Genomic DNA, 23,438 nt, shown 5'->3' on the forward strand with positions numbered 1-23,438 from the left:
GGAGAGCACTGAACTATGAAGAGTTGGTGAAATGCTCTGAAGGTGGGCATGAACATGTGTAGCAACTCACAGAAAGTAATTCTGCTTCAGTTCAATTGAAGTTTTCCCTCACTGGATCTAGGCTATGACATTGACATCTAAAAGAATGACACAAATGAATACCTCCAATATAATTTTGGTGACTGTAAGAATCACAGAATGTTAGGGATTGAAAGGGATCTTGAAAGGTCATCTAGTCCAAACCCCTTGCCAGAGCAGGATCACCTAGAGGTGATTATATCCAATCATTGCACAGTATGAAAACACTGCATTTGTTTGTTTATTTGCCTTCATTTGATACTGGACAGAGATGGTAACAAAACCAGAAATCAATACATGCATGAAATAATGCTTACAGGTTTGCAGCACTCCCGTCAGATGCTACAGAACTTTAAGTGTACTCTATGTAGGCACATTTACTGTTTTCATCTGCAACAATCTAAATGAAAATGCATATTATTTTGTGTTTATTATGCAATCCTCAGAATCTGGGTGTAGCTAACTGACTAATACATATTTAGCTATCTATACATGATTGGCACTTCATAACTGTAAATACTAGCCAGAGGTTTCTTTGCTCTCAGGGATAGGGAAGGGATTCAGATGGAAGCAAAATAATGAATTACTGGTCAATGTACAGTTTTTCTGTCAGTGTTATAAAGATAATCCTGGCTTTGCTAGAGGTGGCCTCTTTTTTTTGAAGTAGAAAGGATGGAGAAAATTAACATATATTTTACATTTATTGTCACAGGTGCATGATTAGAAGGAACAAACTAAAGTAACAAAAGAGAGAAATGTCTTATTTAAATGTGGAAAACCTGATTATGTAAATGGTATTTGGGTAATGTAGTTTCTTCCCCCATGCTACCACTTCAAAGAGATGCACCAGCACTGCAAGATAAATGGGATGAAGCAGGCACATACTTAGATCTTCCTCCACCCACCATCCCCTGCTTTAGTGTTTCTAAATGTTCGTTTAAGTACTTCTCAATTCTCATTTTCATCACTGAACAAATCTAAATCCAATCCAGGAACTATCACAAAAATAACACATCAAAAATCAATCTGAAAACATCCTGAGAGTTATGTTACTGTGAAATTTATGTAATGAAGACAAATATCATATTTTGCATGTCTTTCAGTCTTGTGTGTTTAGTTACTTTACCCATAGGAAAGAACTAATGCTTAGCAGAAGGTCTTGCTGTTTGTTCTGGCTTATGTAATACTGGCTGAATTGCTGCAGAAGCGACTGTGCCTGATGCACACACACCTCATGTGTCAATTTGAGTGTATAGTTGTAGTTTATAGAGCCACGTTTCTACAGCTCTGGATGAGGGGTTTTAAAGCATTCCTGCTTGAATGCTTCATCTGGCAACAGTGGCAGCTGTAGGTACCTGGAAGAGCTTATGTGCCATTTGCTGTTTGGGAAGCCTGTTCTGGATTTGTCAGGAGTTTAGTGGATGAAAAATTAAGATTGAATACTCTTATTTTGAGTCATATTCTCATTAGGGGAATATGCCTGGCCTTTTTTCTGTGCAACTTTAAACACAAAGTACATGGCATCTGTTTTTTTTGGGGGGTTTGTTGAATTATTTAAAAATAATATCAGGAGAAAGAAACAGAAGTTTCAGGAATTCTAAAATAATGATCTACCTGAAATGCCAGGTAGCTGTAGTCTGTGTAATGCAGAATTTTCCACTGTGTGCTTGTAAGTCCTCTGTTGTTTAAAGTGTGGGGTATTGCTTTTCCCATATTTCCCAGTTCTGATTGCTGTTCTTTCTGCTATTAAAAGCATGATGGGTTAGCATCAAATCCTCCCATCTTCTTGTTTCGATTCCTTACAGCCTCTGCCAGATGTAACTTTACATTTTCAAATTCGAAATATCTAACTGTACAGATACATGATGTTTAGATAGTTTCTGGATATCTGAGCTTGAAGAGTTGTCAAGTAGACTCAAAGATATCTTCTCTCTCTAAAATTCCCAGGCATCTTTCTCTGCCTTGCTGGGCAATTCCATTCTGACTTATCTTCTTAGGAGCTAGGAAAGAATTTCTGCTTCCGCTTATCTGTAACTGCTGTTACTGTCTATGGATAAAAAATGCTGAATCAAACTATTCGAAACAATTTTTTGCATTATGTGATGTGTTTGAGATTCCTGGTTTATCATAGCAGGTAACATTTTCTTGAAGATTAACATAGTTAGTAGTGACAAATAGGACTGCCAAGAAATGGTTTCTTCAAGAACCACCATTTCATCTTAAAAAGTGCACAGGGAAAGCAAGCAAAAACTGCCAAGAAGTCTGAAGATTAAATAGTTTTTCCATCTGAGATTTCTGGCTGATTTTAAACATCAGTTTTTAGAGGAAAACAGGACTGCAAATATCATTTGATGCCAGTTTTAGAATGCCAGCCTCGTCACAGAGTTTTTCTCAGGCACTTCTGCAAGGATTTGGTGCATTCAGAGACTTGAATTGTTTAGAGAAATTAAACAGGCCGTGGCTTTACCTGAATTTATGCTTTCAGAAAACTGAGAGACTAAATCTATCCTAGGACTGTAGCTACTCCTTCTCCTAAACCCACTGAGGGCTGAATTCCTCCATAAAAAAATACAAGTGTAAAATATGACTGACTTTGAAGTAGCTATTTTACGTTGTATTTGAATGAATGTTTCATTAGCACTGAAGGCCAGACACCAAGTGTGTTTAGAGTGATACACTGCTGTAGCTTTGTTGAGTAAATACCGTACTGTACTAGAAATGAAAGTCTTGAAAACAGGATCAGTGAAAGAAGTTACATAAACAGCAAACGTTTATGGGAGACAGGCATCTTTAATCCACCATGGGCAGCTGCAGTCCAGACAGAAAAATCAACAAAGTGAGAACTGTGTTAGTGCTTCAGATATTCCTGGATAAGACTGGTTGTTGCTAGTATATATTGATTTAAATCTAAGGAACACTAAGAGAGGAAAAAAACCAACCCGGACTGATGAGCAAAATATTCACTGCAAAAAGTCAGTCACATCATTTTATTTCTGCCTGAGAGATTGGTAATTGCTAATTTTTTCCTCAAAACTCCCATACTACAAAAAAGCAGACATGTTATACCCATGCTTTGCTCTGGACAAATATTACCATTTCAGCTTGTTTAGGTTTATGGTAATTAGCATGGGTTTTAATCCCTGTATGAATAGTAAAAGATGACTTGTGCATAGGTCTTTTCAAAAACTAGAACTGGACTGAGCACAGTTTAAATTTTTTTAATATGGTCTTAATGTTATTTTTTCCTATATGTAAACAGCTCCTGAAGTTGCTAGGGGATGTTTCATAGTTGGGAATGAATTTGGTCTCTGCAATTGCCAATAGGTGAGTAATGGCTTTGTGAGATAAACCATCCCTATAAATATGTTGTCTGTTGTAAAGACTTCTGCAGAGTACTAGATCTTCTTGTTCTCCTAGGAAAACCTGTAAAAGAGGTTTCTTACTTCAAAAAAATTATTATCTTGCATATGATTATGCAAATAGATTAATGTTTTATTTGCAGGGATAAGGGAGAACCTGTTTTCCCTTTTGCTGAGCAAATCATTCCAATAAGATATGGATTATTTAACAGAAAACTATCCTTTTTTGCCTGATAGTGAAAATGTGAAGTGGGTAAAGAATTGAGATTTGTGTTTCTTTTACTTAGAAGAAAACTGATCTATGTATTCCAGATTTTTGTCAATGTTGAAAAATAAATGCTGCATGGCATCAATCCAAGGGATTAATGATGTGATCACAAGTAGTGTTGATATTGGAAGAGAAGCAGGAGTGTAGCACGTGTCAGGACTGAGTGTAGCACGTGTCAGGACTGTGGTTCCATTATCTGATTATTTTGTGATCAGTTCTCATTGCTTGAATGGTGTTTCAATGGCTGCAGAGTTAATTTTTTTCCAGATCTGGGTGCAATAAATTGGTACTTTCAACGAACAGCTGTCTTTCAATATGTGGTTTATAACTGGTGCATTTACTGCTGATGAGAGCTTAAGTAGGAGGTTTCATATGATTAAACCCAGGCAAGTTGATGTGGTACTTTCTGTATGTTTTGCAGGGTACTTAAAAATAATGTGCCACATAATACTCCCTGTGTTTTTATCTCTCTAATTAACAGCTAAAGAATCTCATTTGCTTAAATGTTCAGTACATTTTAGATGTCTACATAATATAACCATATGAATGGGTTTGAAATTTGGGAAGCCATTTCTTCACAAAAGTAAGTTTTTCTGTGTCTTGAATGGCTAGAAGTTTCTGAAGCTTATTCCTGTATGTTTGGTGGTGGTTGAGAAGGTTTGTATCCCATTTTGTACACTCCTCTAAGTTGGTGGTCTGAAGGTATGTGTGGCTGCAGATGTGTTAAATGTTTGATCATCTGCCTTGGAGAAGAAGTATCATCATCCTTCCTGTGTTTCCTCAAACCCTTCTCCTCCTGGGCCCTCCTCTTTCAGTTAATTTCATTAACTCTTTAGTCTCATATTTGAGAAGTCAGTTACATACTGACAACAGATTGACTCTGGCAGGTTATCAGTATTCCTGGGTCAGATATTTCAAACCTCTTTTGAAGCTGTTCTCCCTCTTTCCAACAAATGACTTGCCAGTTTGATGTTGCCTAACAGTTCCTTAAATGGTCTCTGGTGATGCTGTTCTTGAGCAAGAAGGCAGCCGGAGAGAGAGAGAAACATAGGAAGCAAGCCAGCCGTTACATTGTTTAGGCTTGAGAGACTGTGCTTGTCTTACTGTGTGGTACACTTGGAGGCCTGATACCCATGGTTTAATCTTAGATGAATGACATGTTTTGATGCATATTTTTCTTTGCACATTGCCGTTTCCCTTGGAAGGAAATGCATACAGGAAAGGATGGAGCTGCATCTTCCATTACCTGGAGCAGTGGGCTTATCTTCCTAGTAGCCTTGGAGTGCACATCATCTTCTTGAGCACAGCAATGTTAATGGGGTTGTACATTATGCTTGCCCAGTAGCTGTTTTTCCAGGTGGACTGCTTGAGCTCTGTCTTCAGAGTTTGTATTGTAAATGGAGAAGTAAGAAATAGTGTTTTCCTTCATTAGAAAAGAGCAATGGAAGGGAAAAAGAAAATCAACTCTTGGTTTGGAACACTCACAGTGTTGGAGAGAAAGATGTAAAACAAGTGGAAATGAAAGTCATGTTTTGAGTTAATTTTTAAGGCAAATGAATAAAGGAAGTAAAAAGTAAATTTGCAAAGTAGAGAAAATTTAAGCATTTCTAATTTTTGTGTCTTAGGAATCTCTGTAAAGTAGTCATAGACTTCAGCAATAATCTTTGCATTCACCTAAGACTGATAAATTCTGGCCTTCCTGACTGAAGACAGAAGAGCTAGGGTAAAATGGAGTATAATTTCTATGGGAATAAATCAGAAATGTGGAGCAATGTAGTCTTTTCTGTCTGAAGCAAAGCAATATGACTTTTTTCCCCTCCCCTGGTTCCATTTTTGTTTTGTTTTGGGTTTTTGACTGCTTGGGAAGCAGTATAGCAATAAGAGATAAAGATTACCCTTGGTTTGGCAGCAGAAAGATCTGTGTGAGCAGTGCTGAGCCTGAAGAGGCAAGGACACTTTATTAAGGTGTTTGGGAAATAATCAGGATGTGCAAAAAGGGCCTGGTCTTTTGATAAGGACAGTCACCACAAACCACCACCAACTGGGACCATTTTTCCTTCTAAAGCAAGTTTCATCCTCCTTTAGGCATCTTTTTTTTCCCAAAGGACAGGCTACTAAGCATACTAATACATACTATATTGCCACACAAAGAAAATTGTTAGCTGAATGGATGAAAGGCCCCATTAATTGGGAATTGCCAGTGAGCAACTGTACCATGCCACTGCATTGTTCATCCTTTTCTCAGTCTTCATAAAACAGTACAAAGCATAAAGCATTACACCAAAAAGAAGATGGTGGCATGCAGCACGTTCAACCAAACTACACAGTAGTTAGTGATTTGTCTATGTCATAAGTAAATCAACCCACATCTTTTCTTGATTGCTGTAAGCTGTAGGTAAGACATTCTCAGGAATGGAACTAAAATCTTGAAAATCTTAGAACAATTTTTACATCAGAACGAATTTGTTAATGAATGAACAAATGATGAATAGGAAGCTTTTTGGCAGAACAAGTAACTATGGATGCTGCATCTTAGTTCCTTGTTCTTGGAAGACATGCAGGGAAGACAGCAATTTTAAAATGAAGCATAATAGAATTTTGCAGCACATTGCCACTCTTTTTTTGATGAAAGTTACACTAGCATTGCATTATTGTGTACATCATGAGTTAAAATTGCTCTTACAGAAGAGCTGGAATAGTAAGTGGAAACATATTTTAGTGTAGGGCTACTTCAGTAACTTGATAATTATGTTAAGAAAGCCTTTCACCCGTCCTGTGCAACTTGATTCTTTTCACATATCAGTGGTAGCAGGCAGCTGCACTGGTATTAATAATCCAAACATTCGTGGAATCAGTGTAAATAAGGAAAAGAACTGAACCATCAGGAGGATCTTTTCCACTTCAGTGAGCACTGTGTTTCTTCCAACAATACAGACATTAATATTCTTGCTGTCTTCACAAGAGCATTTCCTTAGAGAAGGCCATTTTGGGGAGGTTGTCCACTAGCTTTCCTTGCTTATGTTAGCACGGAGACATACCATGGAAGAAGACTGAGGTCTCAGGGGTGTGTTTTACAAGGCTGCTGCTGAAATGTAAATATATAACTGAACCAGCACCATTTGGGAAGCTGCTGCTCTGATTTCACCTGAGGAATCGCATTCAAGAAGGTGGAGTGGTGACTTTCAAGACCTTTTGCTCACCTCCTTCTGGTGCCTTCTCAGTTCACTCCTCAAGGCTCTTTATCTCTCTAGGCATCTAATCTTATGGTTTCTATGGAGGGAGTCTTCTTTCTGCACAACTCCAGCCACAGGTTTTAGTAGTTCTTCTGTATTATTCAGACCTCCTAGCTTTTTTGAACAGACAAGTGTGTCAGAGAGAAAATAGGCTAGAAATACTGTAGAAGTGTCATCTTGTCAATGTCATTTTTTGTCCTGGAACTACTGCTAAGTGGGGTCCCAGAGAATGACAAGAAAGAGAAAAAGTTGTTTGGATTTTGGTAAGCAGCAAACCCAAACAATTAAAAGTCAAATTTTTGACCACTAGAATACTCTAACACCTGTCTAAAATAAGCTTTTGAAGAAGTAAATTGCTGTGAAATGATTTAAATAAGAACAGGAAAGAAAGCATAATATTTGCTGCTGGTAACTAATTTTACTGTGGTGTAAGTTTTCTCTGGAAGTAGTTTTGACTCAAATGGCCTGGTGTTTTGAGGGCAGTGCCTCTGTTTATCCTTTAGATATGCTTTTGAAATCTAAAAATAAAGGAATGAATGAGAAAAGGACTGAGAAGGATGTAGGGGAAAGAATGCTGAAAAGCTGTATTACTGTTCCTAGGCAATTTTGGCTGCCTTTTCAACTTTACTGCCTTATATTAATTTTTCAGAAATGAAAGCAAATTTTTCTTTGGGATTTCAAGTGCTGGAGAATAAAATGAAAATTCACTGATTAAAGAGCAAATCTTATGTGATTTGAAAGTTCTTGTACAAAAGGTTGGATTTCATAGAGGAAAATTAAAAGAATAATCTTTTTAATATGAGCAGAATATACATTTGACATGCAGGGTAGAGTTTAAAGAGAATATTATTTTGGAGGGGAGATGTAGGTCTAGATGTAAAGTTGACAGTTTGAATCAAAAAGCTATTTATTATCTCCATTAAAAAATAGTGACCATTGATTTTAGACATTTATGGAAGGGAAAATAGTGGACACGTCAATTGTAGCTAAGGAAACGGCCTTAAATCTAAGGCCATTTTCTGGTAGTACATTAATTATTATCTTTCCATAACGTCACCAGGGGATGGAATTAATGACACATCAGGAGGTGTGAAGTGTTTTTATTTCTAAGGTCAGTGGATTTACTTAATTGTCTGAGAGAAGGAGTGCATAAAGCAGTAGATTTTAGTTTTTCCAAGGGAAACCCTTAAAGGAACAATGCCATGTAAGAAAAAGGTTCCCATTATTTTCTTATTTTATTATACATGTAATCAAACAGACTTAGTTTTGTAAACAATGTAATTTTCATTTGGAATATCATTTCCTTATTTACTAAGATCAAAAGAAAATTTGAAAGTCAGTTTGACTTTTGCTTGTTTTAATGGCCCATATTAGAGTTTCTGGACAAACAGGGTCACACTGATAGAGTATTTCACCTTGAAAAATCAGACAAATATCTCATAAGTTTGTTTCTACAGCATTAGTGGACACTTGTCATAATTATTGAGCAGCATGAGTGAGACCTGTGCCTTTGCTCTAGTGGAATATATAGTAGACCGCAATTTGCTTGGCTGGGCAACACTTAGCTGAGCTTCATCTAGTCTTTTCTTAACACTGATGTGCTGGCTGTGTGTGTTTCTGCTCTGTAAAACCTGTAGTATGGGGCTTCCCATACGAAATTATTTATCGGGGAACTAGTCTAGCTCATGAGATCCAGCAGGAGGAGCCTTTGGTAATGAGTGAGGAACAAACACACCCAAAGCCCAGGATCCTCTGAGGAGCACAGTTTTGGTGAAGACTTCTGCCTTGCCCAGTGCTTGTCCATTTTTGATGTTGTCTGAAATACAAGTCAATGAAAAGTCTACAAGTGGAAAATTGAAAAGCACTGGCTTTTAATAATTTTTATTTAATTGAGTAGCACTATGAATATGTAGTGATATTTATTACCTTTTTCTAGCCTCTTAATTAAATTATTATCACTCTTTTTTCCTGTTTCTCAACTTAATGGTAGGCTTTGTGTTCTGTTTCGATATTGTTTCCTCTCTGCTGGTGCTTGCAGAGGTATTTGTGTTGCAGCTTAGTTAAGAATATGCATTTTCTGTGTGATATGCAATACCTCTGCCTAGTGCTGACAACTGATAGGTTTGTATGGGAAAACACTAGAGAACTTTTAACTTATTTAGAAATAAGTTCAAACATTGGCAAAGCTATAGACTCTTGTAAATATGCATTTGTATCTATAAATGAGAACAATTGTGTATAAATGATGTCAGAAGCCTTTTTTTTTTAAATTTTTTTTTTTTTTTTTTTTATTTGTTAACAAGCCTCAACCTAACAACTGGAACTCAGAAGACATACCATGTAAGAGGGCAGTTTGAGGAAGTGTATAGAGCATATGTGCCAGGGGTTGGTAATGGAGACTGCAGGATGCCATGTGCTGGTTACAGTAGAGTAAACTGGAGTGAACAGCTCTGAAACCAGTGTGAGTTCCCCATTGTGTGCCAGCTGCAGCACTATGCAGTGCCTCTGGAGTTGCAGGGAGGGAGGTGCTGTTTGGGAGGCACAGGGTGGAGACAGGTGGCTGGTAAGATGTGCATGGAGATGTTCTCCTGAAAAGAGTTGTCCCTGGGCACTTTTCTGAAGAGTGTGTGGCTGTGGGTGATCCACACTGGAGCACTGAACAACTCTGAGGGGCAGTGCCCATGACAGGGCAGTGCTGGTTTAGTTGTTCATCTTGGTTTTATTCTCCAATAGCCAAAGCAGTAATCAGATTGCCATTACCTGGCAATGAATTAAGCAAAAAAAAAAAAAAAAAGCCAAGACCATTTTGCCTGCTACAGTAAGTTGAAAAGAGCTTATAAACTTGGGTAGCTCAAGTCCAACACACTGCCATTAAAAGCATGTATGTTTCTCTTCGCAATTACTGTGTCATAGTCTGGTAACATTACAGCTGTTTTCCAGTTACTAGCCTCCTTCTTCACTTTTCTGTGAATTCTTTCACCTTCTTAGCTTCAGTTTGTAGGTTTTCCATTTCTTTTTAAGGCAGAGTTAACTGTGTCTAGTATCCACCTCTGTGCTCCTGCCAGTCCAGTCAATACTCCCAGTTTGCATCCCAAACCCAAAGCAGTGAGTGGAAAAGGCAAAGACAAAGATGCCACCATGAATGAAGAGCAGCACCTGGGAATGCCTGGCTATTTTGGAGCCCTGGGATCTTGTTTATCTCTGTAATTATTTCCTAAGACATTAGCAGGCTTATAGGAATAGAGGGCTCTTCATTTGGGAATGGAGTGTAGTGGCTTTACATTGAACACTGTGTTTCTTTATATTCTTACACTGAAAATGCAGAGATATTTTCTTTATACAAAGAAAAATATACTCAGGCTAAAAATAATTATTGAATACCCTTTGAAAATGGTGAGTCCTGTGTTTTTTAACTACTGATCAGAACCTGTGTTAATCCTTAGCCAGGATCAAATGTACTGAACCTTTGCACTGGGACAGCAGATAATTGATAACTCATTTAGGTAGCTGTGTAAGCACTATAAAACCCATCAGCACTTCTCCATTAAAAAGCATGCTCAGAGCTTTGTCAAATACCTTTAAGATATTATGCTAAAAAACATGTACATTGTTGCAAAACAGTTAAAATCATTTAACATTATTAGTTACCTGAGCAATGCAGAGGTTGCCTTTCTCAAGGTGGGACACTTGAAGCATTTATAGCTCTGTCAAGCATCATGTTAGATGTGATACTGAGGCTTTTCAGTCTCTTGGCAGAGCATCAGTGATTATTTTTGTTAGGCAAAACTTGAATATTTGGTTCCATAAGTGTTCCCAAACTGAAATGGGAAAAATCTAAAGAGACAAAATAGAAAATAGAATAGAATAGAATAGAATAGAATAGAATAGAATAGAATAGAATAGAATAGAATAGACCGGGTTGGAAGAGACCTTCAAGATCATTGCGTCCAACCCATCAACCAATGCAACCTACCTAAACAATTAAACCATAGCAGCAAGCACCCCATCAAGTCTCCTCCTGAACACCTCCAACGATAGTGACTCCACCACCTCCCTGGGCAGCCCATTCCAATGGGCAATCACTCTCTCTGTATAAAACTTCCTCCTGACATCCAGCCTAAACCTTCCCTGGCACAGCCTGAGACTGTGTCCTCTTGTTCTGGTACTGGCTGCCTGGGAGAAGAGACCAAGATCCACCTGTCTACAGCCTCACTTCAGGTAGTTATAGAGAGCAATAAATAAAGCACAATGAAAATGATTGCTTCTGTGGCAACCAGTGTACTGTTTCATTGATTCCAGTGCCTAATCCTATGTGACTGAGCCTCTGCCTAAGGCAAAAGTATGGGAGAAAGATAAGTGGATTTAAGAAAAAAATTATACACTATGTTGCTAAAGAAAAATGTTGGTAAAATTACACTCTGTCTATGGCATGCTGTGATTTCCCATTCATGTTAGACATATAATTTTCTCCCATCTGATGATAATTTAAATATTTGTGCATTCTAATGTTTTGAGGGGTTGTGCCTCTCAGTTTCTATTTCATCTTATTATAATTTCTCCAAGAGGTTTTCTAGCTCTGGCCCAGCTACCAAAATGATTTAAGTAAGCACACTGAAATATTAAAAATCAATAAGATATTAAAATGAACGAGTTTAGAAATTTTAGTTGGATTAGCTGGATCCAAATCTGTTCCTAACTTATCAGAATTGATTCTGGTGTCATACTAAGCATTTTATCAAAAATAATCCCCCTGCTATGAACTTAGTTTAACTAGATAAGTGAGAACAGAATTGAGCCTTTACTTTTCTACTCCTAAACATGGTTTTCTGTTCTGCTGTTTGTGTAAAAGTAAGCAATAAACCAAAAAGTATTACTATTCCATGAACAGTGGCAAGTATAGTACCTAAAATATCTCACTATCATTTTGGCTGGAAAGATTCAAAAGGCATGAGTATTTGGCTTTTCATGTAAGAAGATGGAAGGAGACTTTAAATTCTTGCATTCTCAGCACTTCTTAGTCCTATTCAATTTGCACCTGTATTAAGTTGTCTTTTTTCCCCCATTATGTAGTGTGGAAACATCTGTCAGAGTGAGGCAGCAACAGAGAACAGTACCTTTTTTTTTCCCTTTCCGTGGGATGTGTGATGTGATAAGAGTCAAGTTTCCTTACTCGGTTGCCTTTTTAATATAATAGACGAAGGTACACTGATTCTAAAGGGCATAGCTTTTTTAACTTTACAGAGAAACAATTCTTTCATGTTCATAATCCTTAAAAAGGGAAAGGAAATTACTGAGAAAAAATTACTTCCTTCTATATTTTACACGATGGCGAGGGAAAGCTGACATATTCCTTAACACTGATAGGAGTGAAAGGAATCAGCAAATTAACTAGACCATTATTCTTCAGAATGCAATCCCAGGGAAAATCCTTGCACATGTATGTGGAAATAGCACTGGACATTGGCTTTGGTGCCAGGGGTTGGGTTGGTTTTCCTACTCTTTAAGAATTTGTGCATTGGTGTATCGTAGAGATCATACTCTCTCATATGAAGATATAAATGAAAGTGCCCTAATCTAGTAAAGAAAGCATTTGCTCTCTCTGCATTTGCATCTCTGAAATAAAAATTATCATGTCTGTGTTAGTAAGAAAATTGTAATAGAATTAATTATTTCACCTAGAAATTACCTTCTTTTTTGGCTTCAGTACAGTGATGACAAATATTGCCTGCCTTGAAAGTGTAGCTAGGTGTCTCTTTTGAGAGCTGTCTTTTAGAGAAGCAGTGATTGTAAAAGGTGCTGCTGAAAGCACCACTTTTTATAATTGTGGTCTGATTTTACATTTTAATCCTGTCAACTTTAATTTATACTTCTTTCCATTTGTAGCTAAAGCTTTCACTAAAGTATTCCTTTAGGAAAAAGCTGCTTGCAGAGGTGGACTGGATGCAGAATAATGCTGAGATTTGTCCATTAGTACCTCAAAATATAGAAAATTACATCTCAGAGCTGCGGAGTTCTATTTCAGATTTCTCTTGTCATATTGGCGAAATAATTACAGTGTCTGTAAGATGTGTATAATTAGATGTTGTAATGGAAGTTCAGAAGTACTTTCATGAGCATTTAAAAGTAGGAGTAAGGTAACACTTAAGTGTTGCAATACCTGATTTTCTCTCTGTTTCCTCTTCTTGGTAAGCACAGGCATATCTCTTTCGGTTGCTGTTAGGCTGTACTGGCATACACGAGCTTATTTGAAGCACCAAGGATAATGATATTTATCTAACCTGTCTCTGACTCTAATTCACATGCCCTAGAACATCGGAACTTTAAAATAATAGCATTGATAAAATTTGGAGATAGGTAACTATCAATGGGTTTGAACATCTAGTCTATTAGGATTAGTTGTCCTGTGTAACCTACTAGGCTGTGGAATGAAGTGTGGGGGGGGAAAGCATTTTGTGAATTATGACTCCTCATGCAAGAGAATAGATTAAATAAACTGAATTATCTTCTTAGGTGCTCAAAGCTTGCTAGAAACCTCTTGAGTTAAAGCTGTTGCTCATGTGTTTCTGAAGTCAACAGTTCATGATTATCATTGTAAGACATCTCTTTCATACAAACTCCTGCTGACCCAGTTGCCAAGCATTTTATCTAGCTTGACACTTACTTTTGCATTCTTTGGACTGTAGTGAGCACTGCGAGAGTGTGATTCAGTGTCTCTTTTTTAAGGATTACCACTTTGCCAATCACCTGTAACACAATCCAGGTTAAAATCCAACATCTAAGTGTTAATGCTTTCTCCTTTCTTGTTTGCTTAGGGGACTGTTACAAGTAAAATACAGGCAATTTTTACAGGTCAGAACTGGAAAAAATGGTGATGGTGATGCCGGTGATGATGGTGATGATGATGATGATTAGTAGTAGTAAATTTGATATGTGTGGCCATTTGTACATTAATGTTCAACCTTGGCATCCCACACTTCTGTCTTTTGCCCTGCTAAAAACTTTGTGTGGAGTGAAGTGGAACAGAAACCTGAACTGCCTTTTCACAGCAGCACTAGTTTCATGAGGAAGCAGCATCCAGGTTGCTAGCACTGTTGCTTCCCAAGATTGATGCCAATATCAAGGTTGTAGTCTTAGTGGCTATCAAAACCTAACCACTTTCTGAAGCTGGAAATCATTTTATGGTTTTTGAAAGTTAAGGAGAAAGACAATATTGTGTAAAGGATGTTGGAACAAGATCACATACAAAAAGATTTATTGACATGGTTTGTAGCTAATGGCATACATTGACTATAACGGTGAAGAAATACAAAATGGGAGAGAAAAGGGAAAGGAGAAACTCTTCTCAGTGGGCCAGCTGGCAGAAGAAACATCAAGGGGACCCCCAGATGACCATTCTTCCATGAGTTTCCTCTCTAGTGCAGTGGGTGTTTCTCCCTGTAATAATTTTCCTATAATGACTTCAGGACCTGCTCAGATTTCTGGATGATTGTTACTGCACATGATGTTGTTACTGCTGACAGGAGCATGCTTGTGTCAGGGGCAGGTGCTGCATGCTGCTTGGCTGTTAAGGTCTCTGTGTGCTTATTATTTGGTCTCCTAATTTAACCAAAAAACAGAAATGAAGAGAAGGAAAACGGGGATAAAAGAGGTGACACACATGCCAATGGTAGTCCCTTTCTATGAGAACCCAGCACAGCAATTCTCTTTGGGTTGGCATGTGTTGGCCCACAGGCATAACTTCCAGGGTGGCCCATAGAAAGCTCTGAGCAATATGATTGCTGAGGTCCCAAAGGCACTGTGCAACAACCAAAGTGGTAGTCTCACCCTGCATTAAAGTCTTTGGGAATGTATTAGCAGACGATTCATAAACCTTTGGGAAAGGCAGGTGTTGTGAGGAGATAAGTCAAATTTTCAGTAAGTGCTAAAAAACCTGTCTTAGCCTAACAACATTTAAATGGTATGAAATTTTCCTTGTTTTTTCCTTTCAGAGTTTAGATTATCCTAACATGGTTATGTCCACACTTCTGACAACATACACTCCTTGGCAAGTCATTTCTGTGATTAATAAAATTTTCCAAGGAGGTGCTATGTCCTATTTCAGCAGCTTTCCTAGAAAAGAAATCTGTTCCTTTCTATTAACATTATGCTATTACCTCTCTATACACACTAACAGTATTTGATAACAGTCATTAGGAGACTCCTTTCCTTGGTAACTTCTTGTGTTTCTTTTCTTGGTTTACTCAAAAGTCTACACTTAGGAAGAACATAATTTGCAAAAGCCCCATCCATTCAGGTTATCTTGTTCTGTAAATGGGTTGGAAGGTATTTCTTACTCTCTGAAACATCTTGTGCACCTCAGTACACAGAGATGCAGTTACTTTGCTGAGCTGCACGACATGGCCCCTTCTTTTCTTTTTTTCACTTTCAAATACTGCTTTTGGTGGGTTCTTCGATAATGATGAACACAGGAGATTTCTGAGGCATCTTGAAGTGTTATGAGGGTTACTCTGGTAGTTGCATGGGTCAGTATGTCAGGGATTACACTTTGTCAGGAGTTTGGGTGGGGTTTTGCTGAACCTGGTCATGTGGGCCCTGGGTTGCATTAGAAAGAGGACCCCAGATGACTGAGGTAGGTGGTACTCCCCCACTACTCAGCACTGGTGACACCAAATCTGGAGTGCTGGGTGTAGTCATGGGCTTCCTAGTACATGAGAAATGCAGATTTACTAGAGTGAGTCCAGTGAAGAGCAACAAAGATGACTGAGGCACTGGTACATCTTTCATTTACAGAAAGGCTGAGAAAGCCATGGCTGTTCAGCCTGGAACAGAGAAGGGGTAGGAGGGATGTTCTCACCATGGGGGTTTGTTCCTTGGGTGTGGGGTTTTTTTGGGTTGTTGGTGTTTTGGTGTTTTGTTGTTGGTGGTGGTGGTTTTTTTTTAAGATGGGGACAAACAAATTGCATTCAAGAAATATGCACACCATGGATTCATACAATGTCATTGTGATGACTGATTCTCTACTCTTTTCCTAATACTTGGTGACAGTTTATTTGCATTTTCAACCACTGCTATCATTCATTTAAAAAAAAAAGCAAGCTGATCACAGTGAGTCCTGTATCTTTCTGGTTGATAATAACTAATCTGAAGCCTGCCTTTCTAGGAGTTTAGTTTTCTCTGTGCCTGATATTTTGCATTTGTCATATTTGATTTAATCTGTCACAGTAGTGTGACATACTTCTGCAATTTTTACCCTTGTATCGTTGCTTTTTAGTGACCTCTTTAATAATAAAAACCTATCAGAACATTGCCAACTCACTACTCTTCTTTTTACAAAACTTTTAGGAAGGCTTTGAATAAATTCCCTTAATTCCTCCAACACGGTCCTTTCAGTGTAAAAGTTGACCATTTATTTGATCTTTTTCACTTCCTATTTTTACCTTTTACCAATCCAATTTACCTCCAGTTCTCTGGAACTGTCCTTGTGTTTGAGAAGTACTGAATATCAACATACGTAGTTTGGAACTCTTGCAAGGTGCTTGTGCATAGTTTGTTGGACCTGCTGTTTAAAGATGTATCAACATCAATTTCTGTGGCTTTATATACTCATGAGACAATATTTTTTTAACAGAAAACTGTACCATGAAGGTTCTTTAGCATAATATAAATATATCAATTAGCTTTTTCCTTAATAGAAGAAGTATTTTTATTTGATGATTCATTTTCCTTTACTAACAGGTTTACATTGTTTTATAATAGTTGATCAAATTGACTGTGAATGAAACAAGGAGAATATACAGTATAAAGAGGAGAATTAAGTGAGGAATAGAATAGAATAGAATGGAATAGAATAGAATAGAATAAACCAGGTTGGAAGAGACCTTCAAGATCATTGTGTCCAACCCATCAACCAAGCCAACCCACCTAAACAACTAAACTATAGCACCAAGCACCCCATCAAGACTCCTCCTGAACGCCTCCAATGATGGTGACTCCACCACCTCCCCAGGCAGCCCATTCCAATGGGCAATCACTCTCTCTGTATAGAACTTCCTCCTGACATCCAGCCTAAACCTCCCCTGGTGCAGCCTGCGACTGTGTCCTCTTGTTCTGGTACTGGCTGCCTGGGAGAAGAGACCAAGATCCACCTGTCTACAACCTCCCTTCAGGGAGTATAGTACTAAAGTACTATAGTATACTATAGTATAGTATTATAATACTATAAATGGATGTTACAGGGTGAACCAAATTCTTTCTTTTCCTCATGTGTTCAGAAATAATCACAAAGCTGCTAGTGGTGATGGTAGTTCAGTCCTGGTTTTTTGTAACAGGACGGATCATTGGGTCAGTGCTGCTGGTCACTCCTTCCAGATCTCAACTGATCCTGTTCAGTAAAAGAAAAGATCCTGTGACATAGAAAGCAATCACACAGACAGCACACAATCAGATTACTTCTTGATTGCTTAAAATGTGAACTTTTCTTCCTTTTCTGGAGTCTTTCATCTTATTGTCATAGTAATCCGAGACTTGAGCAGCACATCTGGAGGCCCCTTGTTGCGCTTGCTTTTATTCTTTCCAGCTTTGCTAAGGGTTGTGGTTGATTTTTTTGGCAGAGGCTGTAATGACTTTACTTCCTAATGACATTTAAGCCCAGACCTTTACATAAAAGACAGGGATTATTAGTTTGGGAGCTCTACATAATCAAGAACAAGGCATGATTTACAGAGCTATTTACTACCTCTATGATAACTATTGGAAAAGAAAAGTTTATGATTGGGAAAAATGCATGAGTTAATAATTAATCATGGACATAATTTTGTGGAGTAAATCACAAGTCTTCCTTGTTTTTATTCTTGAAGTTTATGATATACCAGACACTTTATATTTTGATATATTCATTGCATTTCATGTTTCTAGATTTTAGTTTTGCTTGTAAATATAGCTTCATTTGCTTCCATCCAACTGAGCTGGTCTAGGAATTTTATTTTGGGGGGTAATTCTCTCAAATTAGTTCAGGGGTAATTTCAACCCACCACACTGTACAAGAACTTTCACTGCCCTTCTCAAAGCAGCTGCACAAAGACTGCTGAAAAACAGTCTTGTACATATCCGCCTAGACAGCCATTCTGTGGCAGCTCATCATCCTGTAAGTTGCTGTAGAAAATAACTGCTTGCATAATAGATGAAAATATGTAACTATTGAACTGTGGGAGAAGAGATAACAGCAGCAAAGATACTCAGATTTTGCTAAGCCCTGACAGTCAAGAATGACGGACGAAATTCCTAGGCACTACTCAATCAAAACATGAAAGCCACATACTTCTCTGTAAGATGCTGACACTAATGTTAACCAAAAGTGAATGCTATGATTCATGCCATCAGTACCCAAATAATGCCCATCTCAAAAGTATGGATAACATAACCTCATAAAAAAAGTCTCTGAGAATCAAATTCCTAAAGCAATCCAAGTCCAGAGAAGGATAAAAGGCATATTTCAGCTAGTCAGTCCTAGTGATGACTCACATCAAAGATTGCTTCCAACACAATTTCAAAACTGCCATAGGCTTTGCAGTTATGGCAGTCTTCAGTAGAATAGGCTGCTTTTAAGTGTCAGAAATAGTGTGCTGTAAATTAATACTGTATTTACTGATGGATGGGCATTGCAATGGGCTCCTTCAGAGCTTGACATCACTGCATTTTAATGTTTATACCAGCAGTATTCTGATGTTGGAAAAAAAAAATTCATAAAAAGGGCAAAGTGTCACTCTCCATTTTGCAGACTGTGACTCAGACCAAAAAAACTATATCTCTTTCTACCTGAAAATGCACCTTACTCAGAAGCATTACAATATTGAATTGTACAGTATCAAACTTAAATACAGCAACATTTTGATAACCTGGAAAGGTCCTGAGCCTTACAGCCTATGTTTGTCTGCTATTGAGATGAAGGGTAGAAACTTCTTTTTTTTGGAGTACTTGGAGAGAGTATTCTTAAGACATGGTGAAATAAAAAAGGCACCTCTGTGGTGAGTGGAGCTCTTGATTTACTGGGTCATTAAACCATTGCTGGAAATAAGAAAAAAGGAGTGTGGGCAAGAATAAAAAAACATTGACAGGAGCCACTCCTACATGCATTTTGTGTTATTTTCTTTCCTAGCATGATTCTTCTGATTTGCAACATCATTCTCAGACTCACATTTCAAAATGCAAATGTAAGACTTGACAGGTCAATTTGTCAGTCATGTTCTTTAACACAATTCCAGTCCAGCTAGTGTGTTTGGTATTGAGAATGGAGAATTTGAGGTCTGATTGTATAGTGCCAAGAAACATTGAAACTTCTGAAAAAAACTCTGTAGTTGTGAAAGGTTGAAATTATCCATTTACTCTGACCAAGGAAAATAGCGGAGTAACTGGAAGGAATGATACTTGTTTACAGCAGTGTAACAAATTTGGAGCTGATACAGCTGATACCCCTAGAGGCACTGCCACTGCAATATACCAAAATCTTTTTTATGTGCTTAGTAGTGTGTTCTGTGTCAAAGCTGAAATGCAACAACATCATACCCTACCTTATATCCACTAATGAGTTTTCATAAGTACTTAGCATGTACCTCACAATTGGGATGGATCATCTAGTCCAGCTATAAAGTCAAACCATATTCAAGAACAGAAAATATTCAAGTTCTACTTTTTGGAGCAAGACAGAGAAGTATAAAGTTTTATTTTGTAATCACAAAATTCTCACAAATATATAATTGCCATCTTCCCTCTAGTCAATTAGAAAGCTAAACTTAGAAACAATAAAACTTTCATTTAATGAAAAGCGGCTGGGTTGGAGGCATTTGAAATCCTTCTTGCAGCACCAGCATCCAAGATTGTGTTTCGAACCATCCTTTATCTAAAAACATGTCTTAGGCATGCTGGTAAGCTGTTTTGCCCCTGACATCCATTCATTTTATGCTGTCTTAGTTATTTGGGTTTTTCCCCTACCTTGACACCTATTATAGTGACAAAAGAAGATGGGATTGCCACATATTGGCTGTTACTTACTTTTTAAAATGTTTTAAAAGTCTGATTATGAATTGATTTATAATTTTGTCTGTTGAATAATCTTTAGTGGCAAGATAAGTGGGTTTGCTTTTCACTTGCTGATTTGGATTAGTTGCATGATTTTTGAGGAGCTTGCCAGCCTCCTGAAAGGAAGTCATAGTGAGGTGGGTGTCCATCTTTTCTCCATCATAACAAGTGATAGCATGAAAAGAAATGGCCTCGACTTGCACCAGCAGAGATTTAGATTGGATATTAGAAGAAACTTCTTCAGTGAAAGGGTTATCAAACACTGGAACAGACTCCCCAGGGAGAGGGAGCTGGGGTTGCTTAGCCTGGAGAAGAGGAGACTCAGGGGTGACCTTATTACTCTCTACAACTACCTGAAGGGAGGTTGTAGACAGACGGATGTTGGTCTCTTCTCCCAGGCAAGCAGTACCAGAACAAGAGGACACAGTCTCAGGCTGCGCCAGGGGAGATTCAGGCTGGATGTTAGAAAAAAGTTCTATACAGAAAGAGTGATTGCACATTGGAATGGGCTGCCTGGGGAGGTGGTGGAGTCGCCATCACTGGAGGTTTTTAGGAGGAGACTTGACGGGGTACTTGGTGCTGTGGGTTAGTTGCTTGGGTGGTGTTGGATTGGTTGATGGGTTGGACGTGATGATCTTGAAGGTCTCTTCCAACCTGGTTTATTCTATGTATTCTATGTATTCTAATACTGGATCACCATACCTAGAGGTGTTTAAAAGACACATAAATGTAGTGCTGAGGGACATGATTTATCATTAGAGATGGTGAACTTAGATAATGATTGGACTTGATGATCTTAAAAGTATTTTACAACCAAAACAATTCTTTGATTCTGTGTTATGGCTCCAGGAATTGAAGCTAAGTTCCTCATTACTTAGTTTTTTTCACAGGCTTTCAAAGACATGTGCTGTATTGCCCTTTTCTGGCCTGGCAGAACTTTGTACATCATTCCCAAGTTTTGATACTATCAGTTCTCTCAGTATCACAGTTGATTATTACCTGGACAGGACAGCTTGAAAACATCATACTTACATAATAATTCTCTTATCTAAACCAATTTATATACTCTTTTCTTCCTCTTGGTTTAACTAGCATCTGATCACAGTGAAAACTTTTAGGGAAGACAGAAACTAAAGACATCAAACACTTCTGTTCCTTTGTGCTGTCAGAAAGTAGGTTGGAAAAGTAGTGAAGCCTTCCCTTTATGTTTTTATTTGTTTTCTTCTTATCCCTCATGGCCTTTGAAGTTCCCTTCCATTTCATGCCATTTTTGACTCTTGAACATAGGGGATGCTTGGACAGCATCAAAAAAGCATATGAGTGATCAGGAAGGAGTTGACTTAATCATAATGGAGGAATTGGAGGAAGATGGGCTTCCTCTCCATCCAGTTCTTTCTCCGTGGTGGAGAGGAACACCTCCACTGTCTTGTGTGTACACTTACATTACAATTCAGTTTGGACTGGAATCACCACATGCAGATGTGAAGAAAAAAAGTGACAATAAGAGAAGTGAGAAGCAAATCGTTACTGCTCATACTTGCTATACTGTGTGCATAGAACTGTTAGGTGGTGAATATGCTTGTAAGTCTGTTAAAAGTGGTGTAAAGGCTTACACAGGGATATAATTATATGTAAAGTCACACATTTCAGAATTGTCTAAGTACTTCCATGTCCAAACAAATTTATTAACTTGAAATACAGTGTTTTAATGGAATTTGACATACATCACATAGATGTGCATGAAGTATAACAATTTTTAAAGGTACGTTTGAGGTTAAATTTGAAAAGTTAGGACTGCTGTGTAGTTCTCAAGCCATGATGTAGTATCTTAAAACTGTACTTCTTAAGTATAATGCAAAATTTCCAACATTCATACAAATTAATCTTCCTAAATAATTTTTCTGCAGAGGTTAGTAGTAACTTTCCTATAAAAAAATGATGTGTAACTTTATGCTGAAGACAGTTCAAAATTAAATGCTACTTTTAAAATGTTATTCCAAAATGAATTTGACATGCTTCTTTTTTATCTTGCTGTCTTGCACAGGTATCATTTTTCTTGTTCATTATTTTTGTGGTGTATACCATGCTGCCCTTCAACATGAGGGACGCTATAGTTGCCAGCGTCTTGACCTCTGCATCTCATACGATTGTGCTGAGCATCTGTCTATCAGGGACAGCTGTTGTAAAGGAACACTTGGTTTGGCAGGTAGGTGCTTTGTGGAATTAATGATTAATTTGCACTGAATAGCCTGTAAATGAGCCAGGAGTGCCTCAGTGGATGTCTGGGGGTATAAACTTAACTTTCCTCTTCATTTCTGAATTGATACAGAATTAATACACAGGTAGTCACCTTCTAATAATGAGGATGTCGGTAATGTCATGTCTTGCTGAATTGCATGTTCAAGTGGTATAGTCTACAGCCATGTAGTGCTTACCAATGTTAAAACATTACTCACAAATTACATGATATACTGTGGTAGGTGCATTACCACTCTGGTATGTAAACCATGGGCCTCCTCTCCTCACCTCCTTAAAGTCTAACATCCAAGACCAAGGATTTTTCCAGGTGTCTTTCACTCAGTAAAGCACTGTTCCTTTGAATATCCTGAGGTCTGTTGGGTTAAAGATGTGAAGATATTAGTATTACCCTTTCCAGATCTACTGTAGGGCTTTTCCACGTGTAATTCTCAGCCATTTGAAGGAATCTTATAGCCTTCTCATGGCTGGGCCCCTGGTTGAAGGGAACAGACTGGCTCCAGTTTCCTTGACATGTAGGGAATCCATCTGTGTTTGCAGTTGAGTCTTGGCTTATAACTCAGTTCTGATACTGTGCTACATGGTGTACTGCAGATTAGAAAATTTAAAACCCAAAAATATTAGGGATTGTTTTTCCTTACTGTTTTGCAGACAATCTGTAAAATGTTGAAATACTGTAGTTTCTGTTGAGGTGACAATTCAGCTGTCATTGCTAATAGTCTGTCTTTTTAAAGAAAAATTTGGGTTTTTATTTTGAAAAGTAAATGCACAGGATTCTAAAAATGTAATTATGTCATTTTAGGGTAACAATTATTTTAACTTTTACATCCACTGAAGCTTAAAAGTAAATACATTTTTATAAATATACCAGTAGAACAGGAAAGACAGACATCATGCTATTTATTGTGAATAGCATGAAGAATGAAGCAAACAGTTTCTGCTTGAGTCTGTGATTCTGTGTGATTCTGTGATAACAGTATTCTTTCCTCTTTCGAGCTCATACTATAAGTAATAGTTAGTTACCTTTTAAGTTACTTGTGCCTTATTTTGAAAAAAATCTACTTCAAAGGGCAATTTCAGTGCAGTGGCTTTACAAAAGTCAGATCTATATCTTATGGAATGCTGTGTGTTTGCTTTTTAGCTGATTTGGGTTAGTTGTGAGTTTTTGAG

General features: G+C 37.8%; 1 protein-coding gene across 1 annotated transcript in view; it reads left to right on the forward strand.

Annotated features, from left to right (window-relative positions):
- The window catches only part of ADCY2 (adenylate cyclase 2), a 198,611-nt gene that overhangs the window by 39,492 nt on the left and 135,681 nt on the right, over positions 1 to 23,438 (forward strand). The window contains exon 3 of the mRNA XM_054164461.1: positions 22,057 to 22,218. Within this exon, the coding sequence (XP_054020436.1) occupies positions 22,057 to 22,218 (162 nt within the window). The remainder of the gene's footprint in view (positions 1 to 22,056; positions 22,219 to 23,438) is intronic.

The sequence above is a fragment of the Dryobates pubescens genome, chromosome 9, assembly GCF_014839835.1.
Source record: "Dryobates pubescens isolate bDryPub1 chromosome 9, bDryPub1.pri, whole genome shotgun sequence".
NCBI classification, from domain to species: domain Eukaryota; kingdom Metazoa; phylum Chordata; class Aves; order Piciformes; family Picidae; genus Dryobates; species Dryobates pubescens.